This window comes from Varanus komodoensis, unplaced genomic scaffold, assembly GCF_004798865.1.
Source record: "Varanus komodoensis strain SLA01 unplaced genomic scaffold, ASM479886v1 scaffold29_1, whole genome shotgun sequence".
Taxonomy (NCBI): domain Eukaryota; kingdom Metazoa; phylum Chordata; class Lepidosauria; order Squamata; family Varanidae; genus Varanus; species Varanus komodoensis.
In genome coordinates this window covers 12,551,931-12,578,426 of record NW_025335759.1, presented here as the reverse complement: position 1 = coordinate 12,578,426, position 26,496 = coordinate 12,551,931, and the positions used below count along the sequence as shown (strand labels likewise).

Genomic DNA, 26,496 nt, shown 5'->3' with positions numbered 1-26,496 from the left:
GAGCCCAGCCTCAGATGCTCAAAGCCACCGAGCACAAAGTTCATGGCTGTGCAAGGACTTTCAACTTGGGTTGTGAGGGGTTTTTCAAGATGTGTTTGCAAAATGCTCATTCCCAGATGTGTGTGGGGAAAGTGGGTGCTGCTTCTCCTGTCCTCGCAGCCCCGTGAGTTAAAAGCTGAGCCAACCGAAATCCCTCCTTGCACAAAACTGGTAAAAGCAGGGGGACTTTTACCTCAGTTAGTCGTCACTCAGCAGAATGAATCAAGGAATCACCTTCTTTTCTGCCAAGATGGAACTTCTTCCTGCTGTTGGTATGCTTCCCCTGTTGAGTCCTGGCTTGTGATGCATTTGTAAAAGACAAAAGAGGCTCGTTAAGTAAAAAGGTTAGCAACTCTACTTTCAGATGGGTTTCAGTTATTGTGCATCTCATTTAGGCAATTAAAGATCTATTTACCGAATTTTTATCCTGCTTTTCACATTGAATGGCTTCATCATAGGTTACTGCATGTTGTGTGAACCTGGACACTCTGGTCTGTTCGTGGAGTAAACAATCTAACAGTAACAACTAAGCATAGGTTAACTTTTTAAACCCACCATGAACCTACAGTTTGTAAGCCGCCCTGAGGCTTTTTTGCTATGGGGGTGGCATAAAAATGCTATAAATAAATAAATAATAAATACAGTGTCAGTTTTACACATCACACAGCTTCATTCAATCGAACTAACTGGAGGTTGCATATTCCGGTTGGAAGTGGCCCAGGCAGAGCACACAACCTGGCAAATTACAGGTCACTTTAGCCATGGTTTGCCTCAGTTCAGTGTGGATTTATCTGTCATCCAGAGTGGATCACTTGAAGAAAGGGAGGGAGGTCGTGGCATCGGGCTTGTAGAAAAGATGAAACACAGAAGGGAAAGGGTGAGAAGGGAAAAATAGGGATTGCATATAAGAATGGGCAAGGGAGACAGTGAGTATCACAACTAGGCCTGGAATGAGGAGGATCCTGTTCCTTAACGTAACCTCTCAAAAGTTACAATATTCTAAAAGGAGACTTCACGAGTCGATTACGGCCAAGGTCTGAGACCTCTGTCCCACTTCCTTTCTGTACTGAAAGTCATTTGGCATTAGCAGGGCCAAATTTACGGCCAGCCAGGATTTTCCAAACAGCTCAGCAGTCCCTTTTCAGGCTCAGTTTAACAAGGTGCTGAGCTACTCAGGAAATCAGTGCATTTATTTTTATGCTTACGTGGGAGACCAGCTTTACAGCTTGAGAGGAAAAGAATTCAGCATATGGATATTGTAGGCTAGCAAAAGGCCCTTCGTTATAATGAGTGATACGTAAGTGACTGCGGAAGGAGAGCCAGAATTGGGGGTGCAGCTGAGAGCATTGTGTCCCAGTGCATACACCTCCCAACCTCTCTTAAGGTTCCCCCTTTGACAAAGCACCGTGCTGGACGTGGTGTCTCGGTCGTAGCAGAAGGGAATGGTGTGAGTGAGAGAGAGATCCATGTTTATCAGGAAAATATATGTATGCTGTTGCTATTGTTGAAGAAAAGTACCTGTTTGGATTGAGTCACACTTAATAAGAAGCATAAAAGAGCGTGTGTCCCCCCAAAAAAGCATCACCACAGGAAAGCTCTGTGTGATCCTCTTACGTCGATTAACATGTGCCTCAAAAAGTAGGCTTCTGTAGCATTCATAAATTACGGAGACAAGGAAAATGCATGTTTTTTATTTTGAAGTTGTTCAGTCCTGCTCTTTTGATTAACTTTCTCTTCATTCTATTTCTAGCTAGGTATGGGGAAGGATAAAGGGTTATACAGTGTCCTGGAGCCCTAAATGCTCCAGCCATCACCCACAAACTTTCAAGTGTATCTTTGCAACCATAAGGGCTAGAAACTTGGCCATTTGGGTGGCTTGTTTTGAAAGAAAAGGCTGAGATGTGAAAGAAAAGGCAAATTCATCACACTACGCTTGTGTAGATTCATGGCGCGTGCACACACACACACACACACACACACACACACACACACCCCCGGTTGCAGGTCTTGCACCCATTCCAGTGCTCTGACATAATTATGCACCTGCGATTTCCTACAGATGTCCAGCTGTGCCAGACCTTTGCACCATCTTCTGTGCTGGCTTCCCATGCTTTTAAGGCACCCTGCAGGGACGCACGAAGTACCTTGGGTCATGCGGCAGGTGTCAGCAGGTGGTGCTATTGTGTAATTTTACTTTGCTGTAAGGGACATTCTGGTTAACAGACCTGAGCCCCTGGGTGGGAATCCTCAAAGTGGAAGAGAAAACGTGGAAATGCTTAAGCCGAGCCTGTTTCAGTACATTCTGTGCTTCATTTCTCTCCTGCTGCCCCCAGTGTTGTTTGAGTAAGGAAGCAGGTTTAGGAAACACGTAGATGGGTAGGTTAGTAGAAAGTTGCTAAAAATGGTTCAGTGCAGCCCGCTCGCCGCTTTCAGCGGAGCTCTCCAAGGTCTCAGGGTTCCCTTTTACCTGAGATGTTTTAGGAGGTGCTGCAGAGTGAACCTGGGAACGTTTGCATGCAGGCTTTGGAGCGCGAGCTGGGGTTTCGCTTGGGCCCCAAAGGCCTCCACCCACCCATCCGCTCGGTTCGAGGCCTCTGCATTGGCTTGCGGGGGGTGAAGGTACAGAGGTCTGGGATAATGGACTGGGTGCAGAAGAGTCAAGGCAGGCCCGAAGGAGAGCCTTAGAGTGGAGGAAGCGCAGGCGAGGCAGCCCCGTTGGAAGGCAGGGTGGCACCTGCGCACTGCGCCCGTGCGCGAGAAAGCGTTCAGGTGCACTGTCCCCCGTGGAGACGGGGAGGAGGTGCTGTAGCGCAGAAGGGTGGGGGGAAGGTCGCTTGTTCTGCATGCGCAACCTCTGGGGTGCAGTGCCCGCCATCAACGGCGGGAAAGAGAGTGGACAGGAGGGCCAGGAAAAGGCCTGCTTGGGACCTCGGAGGTCTGCGACTGGCGGGAGGATCCATTCAGTCGTTCGCTTGCTTGCCTGCTTGCTTGTTCGTCAAGGGAGCCTGAATCAGTGCCCATGACTCGCTCCTCTCCTCTGTTCCTAATTTCATCCTCACGACAGCCCTATGAGGTAGGCTACCCTGGGAGATCATGGCTGCTCTGAGGTTGCCTAAGCGAGCTTCTTGTCTGAGAGGGGGACAGTAGAGGCGGGTTATCCCTGCCCTAGACTGATGACCTCCTTGGGGGTGGGGGGAGTGACCCTGGGCTAGGCTGGAGGGGGCAGGGCATGGCCGCCCGGGGGCAAGGCAGCCTTGAGCGATAGGATGGAGCGCCCTTTGAAGCAGGCGCCAGAACATTCTGGGCTGGTTCCGGAGAGCGAGACGCAGTACGGAAGGCAGGAGGAGAGGCAGGAAGGGAGCGCGAGGATGGGGTGGGCCATGGCCGACCCTAGAGGACTGCGTCCCCGTTCCCCCTCATTTCCCATCCGCTCGCCCCCCCCCCCCCCCCGGGGCCCCCCCCCCCCCCCTTTTTTCCCCCCCCCCCACCTGCTTCCCCCTCCCAGCTCTGCCAAGCCCCAGAGGGAAAGAATAGCTCTTCTCTCTTTCCCCCCGCCGCCCCCCTCCCTCGTCAGCTTGGCCCAGCTCCGCGCAGCCAATCTGCGGGGGGTGGGGGTGGAGAAGGGAGGTGGGTCTCTCCTCCCACGTCAGGGGCTGGGTTGCTTGCTGCACAGCCACTGCCGTCCAGGACCGGCTGCCAGAGGGATGCTGTGAGCAGGGAGGCTGCGCTCTCTTTCTCTTTCCGAACAAGACGCCTCAGTGTTTCCACCCTTCCACCCCCACCCCCACCCCTGCCCTCCCCCCTCTGCTTGGTCCCCGGGCCCGGCCCCCCCCCCCCCAGTCCTCCAGACCTGCTCGGCTCCTCCCCCTCCTTCCCTCCCATCTCCCCTGGTTGAGCACCTTTGTGGTTAGGTTTTAAATTTGGAGAGCATCATCCGCGGATCCCAGCTTCCCCTTCACTGTTCCATCCTCGGTCCCTCTCCCAGACTCTCCCCTCCTCCGTATCCTATTAGCTCTTTGCTCAAGGGGGCAGGAAACAGAAGAGCCGGGAAAGCAGTTCCTATCGCTACCCACCCACTCCCAGCCCTCCCGGTCACTTTCATTTCCCTTTGTCAATTCCACCTGGAGGACTGCAGTGCCTGCTCTGTCCCCAAGCCCCTTCCTCAGCTGGACACACCTCCCTCTTCCTCCGTCCAGCACCCCCTCCCAAAAATCTCAGCATCTCTTCTCTCCCCCCCATCTCCCCCTGCTGGAGTCTCACGGGTACCGCGGAGGGGAAGTCCTCCGCGCCCTCGGCATGAAGATGATGGCTGGAGGTTCGGTGCATCAGAACGGCATCTTCCCTTCCACTCCACAGCAGCAGCAGCAGCAACAGCAGCAAGGGGGCCCCCAGCAGCAGCAGCCCCCCCCAAGCCCCCCCGCAGCCCCACATGGATTCAGATCCTCCCGACTCTAGGAAAAGACCCCTGGAGACCCCCACTGAAGCTATCAGCACCAAGAGAAGCAACACAGGAGGTGAGCAGGGATGGCGGGGGGAATCTAATGGGTGAGGAAGTCAGGGGTGCAGACTCCCTTCGCACCATCCCAGACGTTTGAACTGCAGAGCGAAGATTCTTCTGGGGCTGGGGAAGGATCCAGGGGACTCCTCCCGGCAAACTGGCTTCTCAGGTGTATGACCCTGCCTCGGAGGCCTACTCCCTAAATCTGCTTATCTTCTCCCGCTGCCATCGCCAGATCTGTCCCACGAGGCAGTCCCCCCTCCCTGGGCATTCCTGTCCCCCGCTGCTCCCCGTGTTCACTTGCTCTGCTCTTACGAACTCCATGGCTGACCTACATCTCCTTGCCAACCTGAGCCTGTTTCTCCACCTCTGCACCAAACCTGGTCTCCCCCAAACATATCCCTGTGTCCTGCCTCCCACTCTGCCTGCAAGCCTCCAACCGTCCCTTTCTCGATTCCCCCGCCCCTCTCACCGATATTTTTCTTCCCTGGAATTGTCCCCTCCATCTCCTTTAATGTGGGGTGTTTCTTCACACCCCAAAGCCTGCTCTTTGCTCCCCTTTTAGCCCTGTTCCCCAGGGTCCCCCCAGGAGTTGTCTCGGTCCTCTGTAGTGCGAGGTCCAAAAGATGGGTGACCCTCTTCTCAGCTTGAGCGTTATCTCTCCCCCTGAAGATTTTACGGAGTCCAATCTAATACGTTCGGCATCGTTACTCCTCCAAGCTGTCGGTGGTATTGCTAAGAGCAGACCCAGCCCAGGTGGAGGATGATCCTGTGCAGCATTTTGTATGACTTGGAAGGAGGAACACACAAAAGGTAGCCCACCCCCACCCCGGTTCCCAAGAACACACATTTCCCTGCAAGGATTTTACTAGCCCATGCAGCTGTTTATGTCAAAATGGAGTCTGTAAGAATAACTGTCTGCTTGCAGGGAGGAGGTGAAGGGGGTGGAGAGATTTTTTTTCCACACACACAGACTATGGAAAACCTGTCAGCCCCCCCCCCCCGCCTCTTCCTCCTCTCCCCCCACTGCTGTCTGTCTAAGGAAATAAAAGGAAGGATGTGAAAATTGCAACCCCAAAAGGATGCGGAGAGCTGAGAGTGTTGAGAACAGGGTCACTGTGTGACCCAGGAATTAATGGGGAGCTGAGGGAGGTGCCGGGTGGGAAGAATGTCCGTGGAGTATCGGTTTGGGGGCAAATAATCTAAGACTCGTACGCGTTCTTGAGTTGCTGGATTTACAGTATGATGGTGCTTGGGTGCCAGTTGTCGCTAAAGTGGTGTTAAAATAGGTGCCGGGGAAGCGCCACATTCTCGCCATCGCTCTCCCTTTCTCTGACTCACCCAACCGAGCTGCTTTTGTGAAGGGCGACTTTGCTTCTTCTGGCATGTTTGAACCAGCAGCGGTCGTTGTGTATGGCTTTGGTGCCAGCACAGTTCTAATCATGGGTATTATTTCGTTGTAGTAATTGACTCTGGTTCCGTCTTATTGCTTGGAATGATGAGCCTGTGATGACCCACACACGGCTGCACACACCCCGTCACCCTCAGATGTAATTAACATTTTGAGATGCTCTTGTGCTTCGGTGTTAGGGCAAGAAGCAATAAATATTGCATCTGAAACCAGCCGGGGTTCCCCTGGGGACATCGCCCTTCTTTATGGCAGTGTCTTTGATGGCAGTAAAGGAGCCATCAGGAATAAATAAAACGAGGGGAAGTTTCTGGGTGGGCTGCTTGCATATTTGTGTGTCCACGGTTTAGGCCGTAGAAAGCGAGGGGGAACGAGAGCAGGAAGGCGAGGGAGAAGCGGCGAAGAACTGAGCGTATTCTAAGCATGCCTTAGCAGGTTAGCCGCATCGGGGGAGGCAGCCGCTCACTTTGGTGGGTCTCGCTGCAGCAGCCTCGCGGGGGGATCTCGCCGAATGACGCCCAGTTCCTGCGTCTGGCCAGCCAGTTCTGCCTTGACGGTTGCGGTGTTGTTTTTCTCGTAGAGCGGTGACAGTTTGGAGGCTGAGGATTGGCTGCTCGGGTTGATTCCAGGGATGGATTTGGAGGAGGGTGAAGGGGAAGCATTGATGGTATTGCAGTGGGGGGGGCAGAGGAGGCGTGTGACGGAGATGGAGGGGGACTTGTTCGTGGCACCTAGCAGGCATTGCCACAGGAGTCCAGGTGCAGAGGAAATGCTCAAGAGCGAGAGCCATGCAGGCCCCATGGCTCAGCCGGGAGGTTAGTGGACGTGTGGGTGTTCAGGCAGCTCGTGCGTGTGGTGTGCGGGGATGTGCGAAGGTCAAACTGGGTGGCACATTTTGCCTTTGATAAAGTTCGGGGACTTTACTGGAGCGAGACTGGAGAGCGCGAGTGAGTGGGGGGTCTGTCTAACGAGGATGGAGTGTCTGATTGGAACTGATATCCCATCTCCTGATGACTAAGGGGCAGAGTGTTGTGCCGGCTTGGCGGGATCCTTGGGGACGCTTGCCGGAACATCCCCTCAGTGCTCCGCGAGTGAAACTCCGGCCTTCGCAGCGGCAGGAAGGGCCGACATCAGCAGCAGGAGTGGTGGCCGACACAAGAGGAACCGCCGTTGTCTCTTCGGCGTGGTTGAAAGGATCTCTGGGTAGCCTGTGTCTAAGGAGGGTGTGAGTGTGTGGCTGTGGGGGGCACAGTGAGGCCTAGTCCTATTGAGGAGGGTCTCTTGAGGCTGCGATGCATGCGTGCGCATGTGCGAACGGACCGAAATTCCCAGCCCTGGGGTTGGAAAGGACTTGAACCTTGGAGGTCAAGGTCAGCACTCGGGTCCTGAGGTCAGTTTCGGACGTGTCTGTGTGACCTTGCGTGAGTCGCTGCATTTTTCCTTCACACTGCTGGCACGGGAAAAGCTCAGCAATGAATGCTGAGGAAAATGGGTTACGGCAGCCTCCTTCCTGTTGGAGCAGAGATGTATACTCTTTTTTCTCCCAAAATGGCTGCAAAAGTGACTCCTCCCAACCATGCTTCTTACGGGGGTCTGAGAGATGAGGCCTGTAGACCAATTTCATGGCAAAGGACCAAGAGATTCTTGCCCCTTCCAGGGGTAGGTCTGTAGTGGTTGGAACAGGACTGGGAGAGAAACAAAACCTTCGGCACCTGTACTGTGGCAAAGGAGCCAAGCAACAAAGCTTCATGAAAGGCAGAGATAGGGAAGGAGGAAGGTTAAACATTTGTGCAAGTTTGGCAGCCATGCAAAGAAACTGGAGAGAATAATTTTCTTCCCATCAGTACAGTAGACTCAGCCACCTTCGCAGCACAGATCACACTAAAAACACGCCAAATAACCAAAACCTGATTAAACCTAGACCTCCAGCAGAGATGTGGAAGCTCTGTAATGCTTTGCGCAGAGTGTCCCATCACCGTTGAGGTACCGCCGAGGTGTGCTCAGTGCACTGAACCTCTGACTCTTCAGAACAAGTTCCTCCGCTTGAGGTTGAGGCAACCTCTGGAGAAGCACCAAGAAGGAGAGCCGTATGGATCCAACCATAGAGAAGGTCCTCCCTTGGCTGGCAAGTTCTGCTGGTGAGGAAATGAAGGTCTGAAGGTGCGAGGTTCTCCCTCTGAGGCAGAGAGAAGCAAGACCCTTTTCTCAGGCAAACAGAGGTCCTCTCATGCGGAGGGTCTTCTCTAGGGCTGAGGCAGGGGCCCACCAGGAAAAGAAGAACTTGTACCCTCAAATGCCAGCTGTTCTCGGCTTGCTGGCATTTTTCAGAACAAGGTGCTTGCATCGATGCCAATCAAATGCCATTGTTTTACTGGAATTAGAGCTGGATGGGACTGGGGTAACATCTAGACTTCTCATCAGGGCTCCTGTTCAGTGTGCACAGACTGAGGATCTGCACAATCCGCTCTAGGACTGATGCCCACCCCCTGGCTTCGGGACCCTTTCCCTTTCCCAGTCAGAGCTGGTCCGGGTGTTTGGACTCCGCAGTTTGTGACGTCCCCTTGAGGGAAGCAGTGGTGGGACCCTGTGGAAGAAGCCTAAAATGGAGTAGGAGATCAGGCAAGCCACCTTGGGCTCCCTTGAAGGAAAAATGGGTGGGATACACATGTGAGAAGTAAATACCACTCAGGAGTAAATCTGCTATGCTTGGTTTAGGGTGGCTTCTCAACACCAGGCAAAGTTGGATGATCCTGACTGTCTGGATCCAACCCGTTACACTGTCAGGCCTGGTTTGGGGAGGAGAGCCGCTTCAGCTGCCCTAGCAGATTCCCTAGGCCAGGAACTGGCGGTTTTTGTTGCCATCGAGGTGTCCTTCTGCCTCGCTTACTTGGGTTCGACTTGGGAGGCATCCTGTTGCCGTGATTTCAGCCCTCCTCGGAGGAACAGTTTCAGAAAGTGACGCTGGGAGCTTCGACTCCCCACTGGGAACACTGGCCTGTGGGCTGCCACGAGGTTCTCTCTTGCCCTCTCTGCTCCCTTTGACGCTGCTGGGGGAAGTCTCTTGGAGGTTTTGGCTGTCCGTAAGCCAATGATACAAGGCTTTGAATGCCTGGATGGGTCCCTAGAGATGGTTTTAGGAGGAGGGCAAAAAAGCCGAGACTTAATCCAGACAAGGTAAAGGTACCGTGCGTAGCTAAAAAAAGACTAAACTGGTTGTTATTGCTATTATTACTACTATGATTATATTTCGGTGCTACCTGTAACCTCTGGGCAGTTCACAACAGTTAAGTCCCCCATCCAGATTTCAACCAGGCCCAGCACTGCTTAGCTCCCAAGATTAGGCAGGATCAGGCACTTCAGGCTACACAGAAGCTCAGTGGTGGTGGTGCTGATGTTGTGTGCTGTCAAGTTATCTGTGACTCACGGTGACCTTTTTTATTTATTTGTTTGTTTGTTTAACGTGTTTATATACCATCCAATCATTATAAAAATCTCAAGATGGCTTACACAAAAAATAAAAACAAAAACAATTATTACAACAGTAAAACAGTTAAAAACTCCTAAGTGCCAGTACTTGATGCAACTAATTAAAATATGACTGAAGCCCTCGAAAATGTCCTATCCATGGCAGCTTGGCTCAGCTCTTGTTAATAAAATGGACAGAGGATTACATCTGGTCTTGGGTAAGATTGCGCTTCCCCTGCAGTTTGGGAGTATTTCTGGACTTGGAATGAACTGGCAAAACTGTAATGTGCTCGGTCTGGAGCAGACTTTAAATGCAGTTTTGGAACTCCTGCTAGTGTTCCGAACTTCAGTGCAGAATTCAGATGTCCAGCTATTAGTGGGATATTAGTGGTTGGCTCATGAGGTACTGATAATGGTGCCACAGCATTTTGAAACCCAATTTAAAGTGCTGATTTGAGCGCTGTACTGGCCTGCGCGCTGAAGCCATCAGCAAAGGCCCTTTTGGTGGCTTGTCACGAAGGACAGTTCGCTGGGAGGGAGAGTGCCTTCTCAGTGTTGGCCCCATGCCTCTGGGGTCAGCGTCCTTTGTAGGTTCATCAGGACCTTTCTTTGCAGATCTTCTGGAAAGCGCTGAAGATCTGTCTGTTTTTGCTGGCCTTACCGCAGGTTCTTGGGCTGGTAGTTCTAAATCAGTAAGCATTTAAATTAAAGGTTTAGTGAATATGTAGTTACTGAATTTGTATCTGTTTTTTTATTTTTTTTAATCAAGTGTTTGACCTTGAAAGTGTTTCCTATAAAAGTGGGCTAAAAATACTTGTAAGTAAACAGATATAGTAGCTTCACTGCCCAAGAGGTCCCTGTTCACATAAACACCTGTCTCTTAAGAAAGAAAGAGGAGTAAAGCGAAGAGATTCTGTGTCTGTTGAGACTGCATTACTCTTTTATTCCTCCAACCCCCCCCCCCGCAAAACCTCAGGTTTTTAGTGGGAAGAAAAATGATGGCAGCCCCACTGGGAAAACACGGGATATTTACCATACACATGAACAACCGTGTTGTCTCCCTGCTGAAATGTGAAAAACTGAGCAGTGCCAGTTTCATGATCAATGCCTCATCTGGAAGCAGCTCAAGGACCAATCCGCATCCGCATTCTCTCTCCGCCCGACAACATCTGGCGCATTTGCGTGGCATACCACGCACTCCCCAACCCATTGTCCTGACGCAATTTCTCCCTTGATTTCCCCAGGCCACCTCTCCTATGCTTTCCCCACATGATTACAGTTTTCGTGCACCACTGAGAGATGCGTGCTCCCATCTAGCGCAGCTCTAACGCTCACCAGTGGGAGCAGCTTCAAAGCCGTCTTGCAGCATTTTTCCATACCTCCTCCTTGCAACGTAGGAAGAGGTAAGGGATCTGTGGGCAGGGGATCTGTGTCCACAAATCCTTGTCCTCCATCTCTTTTTCTTCAGTGACCATGGTGGCAGGTCAGGTATAATTTTGGGTGGGGGGGGACTTTTTTCGAGTGCACACCTGCACAGCTGTAAACAGCCAAATAATCTTTCTTTTAAAAACGGTATTCCTTCACAGCTGAACAGATGCCCATTCGTCTCCGCAGCTTAAAAGCATGTGAGAGAGCAGTGTGATCTTTCACTTCTCCCACGAATGCAGCGGAATGTGGCACGTGTGTTTCCTATAAACATAAATGTTTAGGAGAAGTACAGGGTCGTGTCTTAACCTGTTAGTCATGGAGCTGATGAGAGGGAAAGAAATGCTTTGACTTAATCCCGAGAGCAGCTGTGCAAGGGGAGGTCTTGTGGGAAGGCTTGGGAAAAGTGCTAATGATGGCAGCTCTCCTCTTGTATATTCAAGTGGACAAACACCACCCACGTCTAATACAGTAACATTTAATTTCAGGGAAGGGAACTCTAAATGCTTGACTCGTTCAGGGGTCGGAACATCTTCCCCATGAGTAAAGGCTAAAGCACACGAGACACTTTAGTCTATAAAAGGTAAAAATAAAAGTAAGAAGGGAGGACACTGCAGCAGTTATATAAAATTATGAATGCTGTGAAGATAAATTTGTCTCTGTTGCTGGTGCTAGTAGGGTCCAGGGTGCCAAGTGATATTTTTGGCAGTGGGTTCAGAATAAGCAGAAGGGGGGGCTTATTCAAAGCATGCAGTATTAACTTGTGGAACTCACCGCCACAAGATGCAGTGATGAACTCGTTGCTAGTCACGAAGTCGTGTCCGACCCATCGTGACTCCATGGACAACATTCCTCCGGGCCTTCCTGTCCTCCACCGTCCCCTGGAGTCCACTCAAGCTCACACCAACTGCTTCAGGGACTCCAGCCACCTCTTTCTCTGCCCTCCCCTTCTTCTTCATATTGGACACCTTCCAACCTGAGGGGCTCATCTTCCGGCGTCATATCTTTTTGCCTTTTGGTTCTGTCCACGGGGTTTTCATGGCAAAGATACTGGAGTGGGTTGCCATTTGCTTCTCCAGTGGATTACGTTTTGTCAGAAACTAACTCTTAAAAAGCAGTTTTGATCCTTTTTTTTTTTTTTTCTGCTCTCCTGTTGCTTTTTGCTATGCTATTGGAAACTGGAATCTGGGGCAACTGCGGCCTTCACTGATCCAGTGCTTTCCAGATGTATTGGACTGGCACTCCTGTCATTCCAGCCAACACGGCAAGCTGGGGATGCTTATTATTACCTTGGACCTTCATGATGATGAGAGTTGACAAAGGCTAGACCCTGTATGCGCTTGATTTTATCCAGCAGCTACACTCGTCCTGTATGAGATCTTACAATGGCAAGTGGTACCAGACCCTCTCCTGCGGCCCTGGGCCTGACCCTAAGGGTGCAGCCAGGCAGCCCAGCCCGAGTGCCGGTGAGAGCCATCCCCCGCCCCCCTCGCCACAACTGTTTGGGGCAGAGGGGGAAATGGGCAGGTAAGCCGCTGATCTAGAGCCGAGTTCAATTTCCGACCGACTCTGGGGAGCTATATTCCCTTGGTGGGTGGGGCAGAAGGCAAAAGGGGAGGGCCCAGAATATCTATAATACCAGTGTGGTCTAGTGGTTAGAGTGCTGGACTGGGACTTAGCCAATCTGCATCCTAGACCCCACTCACTGGGTGACTCTGGGCCTGGAAGTAAGTCCCATTGAACTCAACAGAGCTTACTTCTGAGGAGACATGCATAGAATTGTACTCTTAACCCTGCCAACCCTCTCCCCAGCTTGCCGAAATGATTATATCATGGCATGTTTGGCTCACTGTTGATCTCAAGGTATGTAATTTCAAATCAGCTCCCTTGCTGCTGTTTGCAGCTGCTCTGTACGAGACTCTGCTCCAGCAAGAAGGAGCAGGAGAGTGAGAAATGGGGCACAGACATGACCAGCCCAGCTCCAAACAGCTCCAGACACACACCTCCCAGACGGCATCAGCGGCCTCACCTTGCTTCTGCCTCTGGAGCAGAGGTTCGTCTGCTGCTGGGTCTGACAGAGGTGAGGATCTGAGCTGAACGTGCTTGTACAGCCTGGAGGGCAAGAACGTTGGAGAGAGATGTCAAAACCAGGTCAGCCCTGCTTTTGCTGTGCTCACCTGCTCCTCCGTTGGCCCCTGGCCACAGAATGCTGGCAAGGGCAGTATCCAGATCACACACCTTTATCCATCCTGCTTCTTCCTTACGTCTCTTTTCTCCCTCACATTTGCAGTTTTAAAGGGATCTGAGCCGTAGGGCTTGAACCCCCCCCCCCCCGCCTAGGTCAAATTTCCCTAACCTGGTGTGCAGCAGGTGTTTCACCATCGTGGTGCCCCTCATATTTAGCTTTGCGTAACTCATAGTTCATATTCAGGATGCTTTTCTCTGCCGGCGCCCACTTGTGCTCAGCGGGTCAGTTCCAGTGACTTCCAGCTAAAAGCCAGTCAAAGTTAACTGCTCAAGCAGGGCTCACAAGGTAACGCCGAGCCAGCAGGGTGGTGACTCTGGAGACCTGGGCTTGATCTCCAGCACAGCGCGTGCTGCGATCCCAGCCAGTTGTGCAGATGTGGCTTCTCCCACAATATCCCTTCCCAAATCACTTTCAGGGCAGTTTTTCTGGTGCTTGTGGTTTCACGCACTGCAAAGATGTGTGTCGCACCCGAGCCCCAACCCTTGCCAGCAGGAGTGCCTGCACAGCCCGTTTCGCAATATTTTCCTGCCTTTTTGTTTTTTTGTCTTCCTCCTTTATTTCCTGACCCCTTCCTCACCCTGATCTATGGACAAGAAAAAAAGTAGACAGAAACAAAGGGGCACCAAGACCATGAACTCTCCAACTTCTTCTATAGCCTTGGCTCTGCTCGCCCTTTGTATTTTATTCTTTTTTTGGGGGGGGGGGAAGCTATTTTTGACTGTGTATGGGCAGAGCTGGGCAGCTGTGAATTAAGCGACCTGGCCCAGGCTCTGAGGCAGTCTAGAAATGAGGTAAATGTTATGGAACTGGGAGTTTTACATCTGCATGGCTGCATACATTGAAGGTGTGTGTGTACTCTATCCGGTCCTGAGACCTTCTGTAACAGGAAGGGCTAGAAAAGCTTTAAATGCTTGCATGCATGCATACTCAGTGGACTCCACAAGAGAGAGGAGGGAGGAGAGAGAGGCAGGAAGCTGAAATGGCAGCATGCCCTCCCCTTTCTCCTGCAACTGCAGCGCTATATCGAAGCTTGTCTTCTGTCTTGTGCCACAGACGCAAAGGATGGAGCGCATGTGACCTTTTGAACTCCTCCTTTCCCGTAATTAGAACACTGTGCATTTGTGTAAGACGCTCCTTCCTACTATAAACAAAGTGGATGCTGCACCGCGCTCATTAGCATGTGCTCCCAAAGCTATGATTGTGTTTTGAAAAAATACTTGCCCAGCAGCGCCTCATGCACAAAAGGGACTCCAGTGCAGAGCCTCCCTCGGCTGCCTGAGGCTGCAGCCCGGCCTGCGAGCTGCCTGGGATGGCGCGCCTCCTGGCCTGTGCATCCTCTTCGGCCCCGGGAGGGACCAGGGGCGAGCAGCAGCACCCCTCGCCATTGCACGCAGCGCTGGAGCCTCTGGTCGGCCTGGTTATAACGGCCCCAAGAGCTGGATTCTGCCTGGATGTGAGAACGGTACTTGCCGCTCGCACCGCTGCAAGCCCCATCTCTTCCAGCACTTCTAGATAAAGATCCTGCTTTCCAGGGAACCGGGACATGTGCTCCAGCAGAAAGGCACTCGCTGCCCTTGAATGGTGATAGCAGCAGCTTGGTGATGCCCTTCTTTGAACTGGGAATGGTAGCAAAGCTCCAGCAGAAACTCCTCAGTGCTGAATCATTTTACATACTGAAGAGGAGTCGGACCAGTGGCCAAGGCCTGTCTTGAGGGCCCCACTAGGGTAACAATTATTCCAGTTATTCTGAAGCAATACAGAATATCGTTCATGAATAACTCCATGCTCCACGTGGGCATGGAGTTATTCATGACTCTTGCAGGTGGCTCTTTAATGCGAGTATGTACCGGGCCGCCTAAATGCGCAGCATCCCCAGTAACTTGGTCGATGAATGGCTGTATCCTCTTTCTTGTTATATTTTTATTATTATTTATAGCAGTTTTTATCCCACCTCTTAGTAAGCAGGCTCCCAAGGCATCTTGTGAACGTATTTCTTAAGATGCTCCCTATCCATAGGCTAACAGTCTAAAAACACAAGACAGAAGGAAACAGAATTGACAGGGAGGAGGTAAAAAGCCAATTCAGTCACACCAGTGACAGCTGGCAGCAGCTGGATTTTGGCCCTCCCCATGGCTGGCCTGATTGTCCCTGTCCCATGTTGGAAGTAAAGCCGATAAACTGGGTCAGATATTCTGAGATTCTGATTCATATAGCCCTTGTTTCTAAAGAAATGTGACCCCCATTTCAAAAAAGATGGCAGGGGCCAAGTGAACAGGGAGGAGAAACAGAAAAAGATGGTGAAATTTCTTCCTTATAAGCACAGCCTAAAGCAGTCTCCCCCAAACTGCAGAGCTCTTGAAGCGGAACTCCCATTATCCCCTGCTGGCATTAGGCAGTGCTATGTTGCGCTGGCTCCAGCTGGGGAAGAATGCTCAAAAGTGTTTGTGGCTTCCTGATTGGGATGGGGGAAACTTAAGTAGGGCACAGGAGTAACGTTTATAAAATGAAGATTGGTGTGAAGAAAGTGGATGGAGAGAAAGCACTGTTCGAACTGAGGGCTATCCAATCAAGGGAGTGTGAGAAATGTTGCAGATTTTCCAGACAAGTCAGGATTAAAACGGAATTTATGATTACAGGGTGTGATGATGGCCAATAATGGAGATAGCTCGGATGAGGCAAAACCATGGGAATGGGTGTGAGAGCCAGTGTGGCACAGTGGCCGGATTGTTGGCCTGAAACTCAGGAGAGCTGAATGAGCTTGGGCCAGTCGTTGCCTCTCAGCCAGAGCAACCTCACAGGGTTGTTGTGATGATTAAATAGGGACAAGAGGTATGTGAGGTTCTTTAGGCAGGGAAAAGGCCGGAATGCTGATTTATCAAAGGCTATTAGTTATGATGGGCAAGTGAGCCTTGCAGATTCAGAAGCAAGGCTGTCTCTGATCACCCGAACCCCGGGGTGAGCATCGGGACTGTGCCTTGTGTGGAAGGGGTTGCTTTGGGTGGGGAAGGACCCTCTGGGTGGAAATAGGCAGTGGGAGTAATTCAGAGCAGGGCTCCTTTTCTCAGGTTTGTGGTGGAACGTGGGGGAGAGAACAATGGGAAGGAGGGCCAGCGAGCTCCTCTTCCCTGATCAGCTTGGGCTCCATCACAGACGTTTAATGACTTAACTGGTTTAATCTACCAAAGAGGGAATTCTTTTAAGTGGATTTGGGCAGAAGATCCTTCAGCTTAGAGAAGTTGTGCAGGAAGCTTGCCAAGGCATCTGGAGAGGATGCCCCAGGAATGGTTGCCACAGAACCGCTGTACACACCTGCCCCTTGCAAGGTTGCCGGTTGCCGGTTGCCTAGTGTTTGCAGAAATACCTCCTAAGCTCCGGTTCCATGAGGCAGATTTTATTTATTTATTTATGTATTAAAACATTTTTATGCCGCCCCATTCGCCGAAGCCTTGGGGCGGCTTACAACAATAAATAAAACCAATAAGTTAAAATATACATATAAAATAATCATAATAATTTAAGACGCACATTATAAAATAAGCCGCCCTGGCCAGATAAAATTCAGTGCTATTAACATTTAAAATGTTGCTTAAATAAAAAGGTCTTTGCCTGGCGCCAAAAAACAAATAACGACGGCGCCAGGCGGACCTCTCTGGGGAGCGCATTCCATAACTTAGGCGCCACCGCTGAGAAAGCCCTCCTCCGAGTAGCCACCCTCCCAATTTCTCTCACGGAGGGCTCCCGGAGAAGGGCCTCTCCCGCCGATCTCAGGGGGCGACTGGGCATACATGGATGTAAGCGCTCCTTCAGGTAACCAGATTTTGCAGCTTCCCGGCCTTGTACTCCAATATATTTCTTCTGAGCAGAATGTTCTTGCCTTTCGTTCATAGGTGCAGCTAGAAAATGGTTTTTCTGGTGACAGGGAGTGTGTTGCTTGCTGTCTTCTAGTGCATACTTACCTGGGAACAACTGTGTACAGCGAGACTGATTACTTAGGATAGCACTGTTTGTTACAGAAAAACAATTCAGGTTAACTTGTACACATAACTGCATTCCTTGTGTGCACGCATGCATGTGCATACGTGCAGGCAAGCACACTTGTACGCGTTCTGAAATATTGCATTTTTGAGCAATATTTTGTGCTTTTAGTGTTCAGGTAATGATGCTACCAATTTCAAGCCAGTTTAAAGTCACGGTTTCTCTCAGTGCTGCTGGGCAGCATTATTTGATGCTTAATTGTCATTTTTAAAGAATCCTTACCCCTCCGTGCAGCTGAAAGCGCTGAGCTGGTTGGTTGACCCCTGGGTCTGAAACAGATCAAAAAGTGTAGAATGGCCAGGCCTGCAGCTGCAGTTGAGGGAAGACATGTGGCAAGATACCATGTGAGAGAGAACGTGGGATTGTGTGGATGAGAACGTTTTGTGAGGGCTTGTGGCAACCTTCCCCAACCCGGTGCTCTCCAGAAGTGCTAGGCTGCAATTGCCATTGGCCATGGCACCTGGGGGGTGCTGGGAGTCGTAGTCCAAAAATCTGGAGAGCGCCAAGTAGAGAAAGGCTGGTTTGTGGCAGGAGGTGACAGAATCGGAGAAGGCAAGAAATGTCAGAATTGGGGACTGCGTGTTTCTTTAAGGAGCCGTTCCAAAACCGTGGAAGAGCAAATTGCTTGGTAGGCAGGCATAAGTACGGCTTCTGTTGCCATGTATCATTTATTAAATAGCAGCACTGAATATGCTAAACATAGAAACCCGTGGAATTTACAAGCTTTTTAGTGTGGCTTGGCCTGTCTTGTGGCCTCGGCCTTCCGCCCAAACCATCCCCCCACCCATCAGATGAATAAGTAAATAAATAATAACCCCCCAAAGGATGATGCTGTTGGATGTGCCAGCCTGCCAGAGGCATTAATGGGATGGTTTTATTTTGAGAAACTGTCGAACCTTTCCGTATTTGACAGGCTGCCTATATCTTGTCTGACGGCAGCCATTCGTGTTCAGACAAGCTTTCACAGGTCATATGTTTTCAGGGTCTCCCCCACACACACATTTGGGGGTGGAAGGAGAGGCTTCTGGGGATAGCTTTACAGCAGCAAACACACATTAGAGCCTATTGAGGAAACGATGCCTCACAAAACCAAGTGACCTGTTTCCAGCCACGGGTGTTATGCTAGAAGAAGCCCCTCCATCTCTTCATCCTAGCTCGGGGGGCACTGCTACGGTGAGCTGCTGGTCCAGAAAACTCACCTGGTCCATAACTCGCCAGGATATAAAGTGGCAGCCCATCGTTCTGCCCCGTGGCAGATGCCAAGCCACGGAGGCGGGCAGAGCGGGACGCAGGCCCCTCGGGCCCTTCCTGGCTCAGTCGCAGCAGCGGCAGCAGCCCCTTCAGCGTCTGGGCACAGGCCTCGCTCTGGTCCCCAGTGACGGAGTGGAGCGAAGGTTTGCAGGGATGTACCCCTGGCGCCTCGTGCATCGCAGGGACACGGGCATCACCCCCGCCCCGAAATTCCCCTTTCCCTCAGAACAGGCTTCATAGTATCTGGGGAGAAGCAGGATGCGTTGTCCCAGCCACAGTCTATTGTTTCGCATTGTAACGGAAAGTATTTTGCTGACTTTGAAGGGGGAATTAAGAGCTGGTAGCTCCGAAAAGATTTCGCAGAGACGAAGCTGCTGGCCCTGGTTTGTTCGTGTTGATCCATGCAGTCGTCTGTATTTTTGGGCTCTCCTTGGGGGTGGGGGTGTCTCTGGGGCAGTCCTGACAGTGGTCTGCACTTGGAAATTTACAGTACCCCCCACAGAACAGGCTGAAGTTCTGGAATCCCTGAATCAGACCAGCAAGGCTACCAATTTACAAGCCAATGTGCTGCTAGGCTGGAAAACAGCTGCTCAGGTTGCTCCTAGGCAGGGATCTTATGCCGCAGTGGCCCCGACTCATTCATGCAGTTTCGCGGTGGGTGGGTCCAGGAACTGTGGCCTTCTGTCTATAACTCCCACATTTCCCTGCTGCTGCTTCTGCCTTTTTTTCTTACCACAAAAACCTGTTAAGGAGGAAGAGGTGAAATAGCTCCTTGGTGCCTTCGGACTGGCAGTACTTGCCTCCCCCAATCTGGAAGCACCCTCTTATTACCGTCCATTCACTCCCATATGGCACGTCAAAGGCTACCCAGACCAGTGCAGCCTGTGCTACCGTGACTGCGGCAGCTTCACGGTGTGTTGAGCTACGTACAGCTCCTAGCACCCCCCAGCAGCTGCAAGTGCAGGAAGAGGCTCCTCCTGGCCCACCCTTCCCACTGGCTGTAAGCCAGGATTGGGCTCAAGACCCTCTGCGCATAAAGCAAGCCTCCTGCCATGGAGGGACGGCGCTTCCCAAGCTTCCAGGCAAAGCGGCCCAGCATGGCAGGTCCTGGTAAGGTATCCACACCGGCAGGCAGATTTGGGGCATCGTGGTAGGTGACCGAGAGGGAGGCGCATGGTCTGGTCCACAGCACAGAATATGCGGCCCAGCAGCACCTTCTCTTGCCCAAGCCTCTTGAGCTGATCAGGAAGCAAGCTGGACATCTGTTTTCCAGCCTAGCAGCACATCTCAAACAGCCCTGTGGAAGAGAACTTCCCCATGACCTTAGTAGAGGTGGGCATGAGTTTGCTTTTTTTGGAGGAGGTTTTTTCCTCCATTAAAAGTTACCACAATCCACACATTTCTTCATAAACTGGGCAGACAGAACTGAGATTTTTCTTCTTTTTTATGTGGATGAGAGAAAGCATCTATCCAGGCAAAGGCACTGAGTGTGCCATTTTTAAAAGAATGACTTCAAATCCCTTTGTGTTCAGCCACGTCTAAGGTGCTGAATGACAGGTGCTTCCTGTTTTTTCCTGGCAGGCTCCTAATTTTTAACAGTTACACGGCAGGCCAGTGCACCATAAATCCTCTCCATGTTGGGAACAGCTCTGCATGTCGAATTTGGCCCATGCAGGCCAGAGAAAATCGTGCTTGATTCGCTTTTTATAAGAACGTACCGACATTTGCCCATAGCTTCACAGTTGGGATGGGCAGAAGCTGAGGTCCTTAAAAGATGGTTTTGGGAGAAATGGCAAGTGATTAGTCAACCCTGAGATTAGAATGCCTCGTGTTAACCCCTGGATGCGGAAGCGCCACGTGGCTGTTGGGCCTTGGGCACTCCTGGCTGCAGGTTTTGGAGGTCCCTTGGGCAAGACACCCTCCTCAAGGAAGGGGGCCTTTGATCCGTGAGTCCATCTTCTCATTGACATTGTCGCCAACTGCGCACCCTCCTTCTCAGCATCCTAGCACCGGCCTGCTTGCCAGGTGATGGGCGAGGGGGCCACGGCATCTCCTGCCCCCCCTCATCGCCACCGTTGCCTGGCCAGTGTGAAAGGCGGGTGAAGCAGCCGGCTGCAGTGGGGGGGGGGGCAGGGGAGCCCCCGCAAGGGGCAGGCGTGCACTCACCTAGCTGAATGCCTGGCCTGCCAGAGAGAAGATTGCCTGCCTGTTTGGGTCTCTCTGCTGCTGCAGCATCATTTTTGAAAAGAGAGCGTGAGAGAGAGATCTGTTCTCATCCACTGAAGGCTTTGATTTAGTGCCCTGGGGGGCCTTTACAATCTGGACACAGCGGCGGGCCCATATCGCTTATCACAGGGTTTCTCTCCAGCCCTGGCATTATCATCTTCCTCAGCATGGAACCGAAAGCATAAGTAGGTCAGGCCTGTATCTCGGGTAAGCTCTGTAAAGGAGCGGCACAACCCCTCTGCCAGGGCCAGATAAAAATAGGTGCTCCCAGATGAAGGAGAGGGGCTGGCTTATTATAGCTGGGTAGGAAGTTAGGTTTGTTTGTTTATTATATTTATATCCTGCCCCCTTTCCTTCCAGGGAGCGACATAATTCTCCTCCTCTGAATCGTATCCTCACAGCAACAACCCTGTGAGGTAGGATGGGCTGGGGGTCTGTGGCTGGCCCAAGTCACCCAGGGAGCTTCATGGCTGAGTGGGGACTCGAACCCAGATCTCTGGAGTCCCAGTCCCACACTCTTAATCACTGCACCGCCCTAGCAGAAGCTGTCCGTGTGCCGCCATGGTGCTGTCCATCACCATCCCACTCAAGTCTGGAGACTTTCAGACTTTCGTTTTCTAGTCAGATTTCGGACTGGAGGCTTATTCAACTCTGCATTCTGCTTCCAGCTCAGAATGGCCAGATACTTCTGGAAGCACCCAAGAAAGGCATGGGGGTGCAGTCCTTTCCCTTGAGTTTGTTCCCAGAGCTTTGGTGCTTGAATCTCTCTGGCCATTGCACAATCAGGATACATGTGCGTGCACATGCATGAATACATGGTGAGGTGGGAGGATTTTCCCTGATTATATCCACATATCTGCCATCAGGCCACTGAATCCGTGCAGAATTCAGTCTAAAAATAACGTTAAGCAGAGCAATTGAGGCTGCTAGGTGAGCGAGCTCTTATCAAATCCGCCAGCGTAAGTCTCATATAAAGAAGCACGGCCACATGTTTGTTAGTTAGTTTGTTTTAAAAATAAGCTCTCGTTCTGAATCGATAGTTCATGGCAGGGATTATTCAATTGTGGTGAGGCCAAGCTGCTGCAGACCTGCATCTTCTGAAGCATCTCCTTCCCAACACACCAGCTGCTCGGAATAGCGGCCGGACCCTGAAGTCCCAGCTGCCATGCTTCCTTTATCCTACTGAGCGTGTGCGGATATGCCCAGTGCCGCACATGCACCATATTGTAGGAAACGTGGGGTCAGCACGGGGGGACCTGGAAGTCACTGGAAGCGGCAGAAGATGGAATGGGAGGGACTTCTGTGGGCTGGGGTAGAGGTGGGGGAGGCTCTGTGGGCTGGTGTGGCTGGTGGAACTACTCCCAGGAGGAAAGGGAGCAGCGTGGGGTGCTGCAGTTCTCGCTCGAGCACCATCAATGTGCGTGGCACTTTGCAGAGTCACAGCAAGAACACACATCCCTGCCAAGAGGAGCAGCCGATCCAAAACAATTAACAGAGGGGAGATAACGGAGGGAGGGGAAGACGATGCAAGCTGGGGGAGAATAATTTGCGTTCAGCTCTATGTAACGTATCTTTGGATGCTTCCAGATGGAGCGCTTCCAGTGCTGACAATCAAAAGACATTGTGCCATTTCAAAAATTGCAACGGTGCCTTCATAGATGTGTGCACTGTCGCTGGCTTTACCTCATTTTTATTTTGCTTTTATTCTTCAAGCTTTTATATTATGTTTGCTGCATTTGATAGTTCGAGGCTTTGTTTTATGAACCTCCCAGGGTATTTTGGCTGTTAGGCAGTATAGACATGGAGTAAACAAACAAACAAACAAATTTTGGCTTTTCCTGAACAAAAGCTCAGATTGGACGACTTTGGTAGATCCATGGCGGTGCAGGAGTGATGAGGTTGCAGTGTGGGCTGATGCACCGTTGTGGGTTTGGGGGAATGCACTAGGCTGGGTGATTTGCAAAGAAGTAAACGGCCTGTAGCCACGCTCTGCCCGTAGCAATGTCATGCTGGATTCCAGCTGCATTATCCTGCCACTTTTCGAGACTTTTCATTGCTATGCCATAAGCTGATCCGGACTGGGTCTTGAGCAACGCACCTGATCCTTATTATGGGCCAGTGTTTGTGGAATTCAGCCGGGCTGGCATTTGCCCCATAGTGGCATGGTCTCTGGGCAGGGCTGGCCCCACCAGACCTCTGTGCCATGCCACCTGCTCTGTGCTCCCTGAGCCAACCTGCTGTCATCTGGTCTTCTAGAAGAGGCTCTCCCACCACCCATGTTGAAGAAGGCTGTGCTCCAATAGGGATTTGTTTGTGAAATTGGGGGGGGGCACCCCGTTCCTCTCCTCAGGCCCAAAATGGCTGTGGAGGTGGCTTGGCTTTCCCACGGGCACAGCACATGAGCCTGTTTCTGTTCATTCTCTTGCAGAGGACGGTGAGTACTTCCTCAAGGTCCTGATTCCCAGCTATGCGGCTGGATCCATCATTGGCAAAGGAGGCCAGACCATCGTCCAACTGCAGAAGGAAACTGGAGCCACCATCAAGCTCTCCAAGTCCAAGGACTTCTACCCAGGTAAGTGGGGGCAGCTGGGAAGGAGGGCAGGTGTTTCTGTAGCAAAGGAGATGAGCGGAAAAGTGGGTGGGGGCACATAATCGTGCGTCCCCTTTCCCTGGACGCTCTCCCAAACCCGGAACTGTGGGGCGGATTCATCCACAGCTGTGCATGGCATGGTGACCAGCAGCTGGACGTGCGACCTCGTCCCGTGGAAGAGCGTTGCGTTTGGGATGCCTCAGACCACAGCGCAAAAGCCCCGTCTTTCCGGACGGTGTGACGGCATTCAGGATTGTCATTTGCGGGCAGAGCCATCGAGCAATAAAGATGCACATTTGAACCAGCCCCGGAGAGGGTCGCGGGGTGGGGGGGGGCAGGAGGATGGTGTTTTGGCAAGATGCTATTAAGGCTGGCCTGACATTTGGTGGCCGGGTGAATTTGGTAGCTGAGAATGAAATCTAAGCCTTTCATGCCATTTGTATGTTCTGTGAACTTGTCCGTAATTGGTGTGCATGCACATCTCCAAAAAAGAGGACAACAGAGGATGGGGATTTTAGAAATTGCCAATTTGCTAATTGCTGATTTAAACAGAAATACAGTAATCTTGCCAGAGTGGGAAAAAGTGCCTGCCTTCCTATTCAGTCCGAAGCTAACTGTGGCCGGACCACATTTCTGATGGGTCTGTACGATGAAACTGGAATTGGACGAGAGTCCTTTCAGTAGAGGATAGGTCTCTGTAAAAGAGGGCACCTGGCCATCCAGCCATATTTTATTTATTTCTGTATTCCATTTTGATACTGCCCAATAGCCAGAGCTCTCTGCAGTTCACAACGGTTCACAAAAAACACAGATCGCAGGTACAATAACATACTGCCTAAAATTTGTTCAGTGTGCAACATTTAAAAATGATGTAACAGCCAAAACAACGCCAACACAACCTAGAATGACTAACAGCTGACACAACGGCCCCATCATGCCATTAAATGACATTAAATGCCACCAAATGCCCAAGAGTAGAGGGATCTGTGATACAAGCGAGCCTTGTGACCCAGCTCAAACCTGAGGGAGGTGGCAGGTAATAAACCCAGTTCAGAAGATCATGCGCCGCTCTCTCCTCCGCAGCAACGCCTCAGGTGTCGGCTTTTGCCAGCTGTCTTTCCCTTCGGCCCCTGCTCCTCCCCTGAGCATGATCTCTCCCACCCGGCTGGCTTTCAGGCACCCACAGCTCTCAGCCCCCCAGCGCTTTGCTCCTCTCCGGGGCTTCCTGGGCACACTTTCTCCCTTTCAGGAAACTGGGTTTTGCTGCAGAGAAGGCGCAGCTCAACTTGTCCTGAGCGTGGATGTGGGGACCCCGCAATGGGCAATGTCAGTGGGTCGGCTGAGGGCAGCCTGTGGGGCTGAGGGGCCCTCCGGAGAGCGCCAGGGCCTGCCAGCCCCCGGTTCTCCATAATCCCAGCCGTGATTGAAGGGCAGACAAAGCCCTGATGGGGCAGCCACGGCTAAGCTGCTTTCCCTCCACATCCTCCGGGCTTGATTGCGGGATTACTGGCCGGGCCAGCAAATCCTTTGCCAGCACAAAATGATGGGCTTTTTTTTTTTTTGGAAGGGGAAGAGAAGCAGGGAGAAATAGGCCTCGACTGCATTGCCATGGCAACTGGGAGCAGGTGCCTTGTTTGTTTGCGGCTTCCGGGAAGGACCCCCTTCCCTCCCCTTCTCCTTCAAGGGAAAGGAAACCCTTTGTATTAGTGGGGTTTGGTGTGGTGGAAATGCATTTGGAATGGCAGACTGCCGCGCGTCCGTTTTGTGAGGGAAGCCGGGCGCTCAATGCCATGCTATGTTAAATACACAGTGGGCAGCGCGTCTTGGTTTTGTTTTTTTTCAACTTAATTGTAAGTGCGCAGGTCTCTGAGTGGGGTCAGGGCCACTCAGGGTGGGTTGGGGAGGTTTAAGCCTTCCTGTGCAGCCACTTTCCTCGGCTCCTTTCGCTCCCCCCTGCCCGTGCAGCTGCCAAAAAGGGGGCAGAAAATCCTCCACTGGTGCTCATGTTTTCTTGCCGCTGCCAGTGGATCAAGGTGCGAACGCAAAATCACAACCTTGCATTGTGCATGAACGAATTCCAGCACGACTGCCGTTTCCTTGGTGCTGTCCTTGTGATTGGGGAGGGGCCGGTTTGGACTCTGTTGCGCCTTGCCAGGCTGCCGGGTGGGCCAGGGATGTGGTTCCTTTCAATACAGTTGTTTCCCAGACCTGGGCTGAGGGCCTATGCGAATTTCATGCTGGGAGCCGTAGGGTTCTTTTCTGTCTAAACCTGTGCGGTGTTGTGTCCTTACAATGCCAAAGTATAATCTGAAATGGGGCTCTTCTCCCTGGTTTTGGATAGTGAGTGTTTCTTGAACTTGTGACAGGATGATAGGGTCTCTAAGCATGTACAGAGTGCCTTCCCTCATACCATTAGGTAACCACAGTTGGCATAGCTGTGAAAAGGGGGAAGCTACTAGGCCAGGGTAGGTCCTTCATAGCTTCAGTCTCTGTTCGTACTAATTAGGCACCAGGGAGTGCCTTGAAGGGGTGCTTGAAGCGTTCTCCTTTGCCCACACCTGGAAAACCCCAGTTTGAGCATTTTCGAGAGAGCATTGAAGATCTCCGCTCAGCCCTGTGCGCGTTTCCACGCCGAGTTCAGTGGGGCTTCCACTCATGTAAATGCGATGAAGGTGGCTGCTTGGGAGAGTCCTGCGATGCAGGCGCCTGGGTCTGAGCCAGGCCCGGCTCGGCAGGATTCACTCTGCAGCTGGAGGCAGGACTGGAGCCAAAGTCTGGGGGTGGGGGGGGGGGGCAGGTCCTGATGCATTGTTGCCCCGGCCCCGTGGGATTTCGGGTTCTGCCCCCTTCTAAAGGTCAGGCCCCTGACGCCTGGGGAGGTGGACCGGGGCTGCCGGTCCTGCATGGATGACGGTGTGTTCAAGCCCCCCAGCACTTGTGCGCACGGCAACGGCGTGGGGCTTCGTGCGCTCGGCAACGGCAGGCCTGGATGGGGCCAGAGGCAGTGGCGGTGTGGGGGGAGTGCCAGGAAAGGAAACGGGAAACGCGGGCTGGGCTGGCCAGCAAGGGAAACGGATTCAATGGCAGGAAATACTCCTCTGATAAGGTGGCCGGAGGGACGCAGGCGCTGCCGCCGCCGCCATGCCCGGCCAGGTTGCATGTTAGCCCCTTATCCAGATTCGAGAGCCGCTGCCTGGCTTCCACCCCCCCTTCAAAGGGAGACAGGAAAGGAACCATGGACCCACCAGGAAGGAGGATGAGAGGAGAAGGGGTAGCATCCTGGTTCCTGAGAGGGCATAGACACAGGAACT

General features: G+C 51.9%; 1 protein-coding gene across 1 annotated transcript in view; it reads left to right on the top strand.

The window, feature by feature from the left end:
• Positions 1–6,686: 6,686 nt before the first annotated feature.
• Positions 6,687–26,496, top strand: part of NOVA2 (NOVA alternative splicing regulator 2) — a 30,162-nt gene continuing 10,352 nt past the window's right edge. Inside the window, exons 1-2 of the mRNA XM_044434977.1 lie at positions 6,687–6,760; positions 23,024–23,167. Coding sequence (XP_044290912.1) covers positions 6,715–6,760; positions 23,024–23,167 — 190 coding nt within the window. The 5' untranslated portion in view covers positions 6,687–6,714. The remainder of the gene's footprint in view (positions 6,761–23,023; positions 23,168–26,496) is intronic.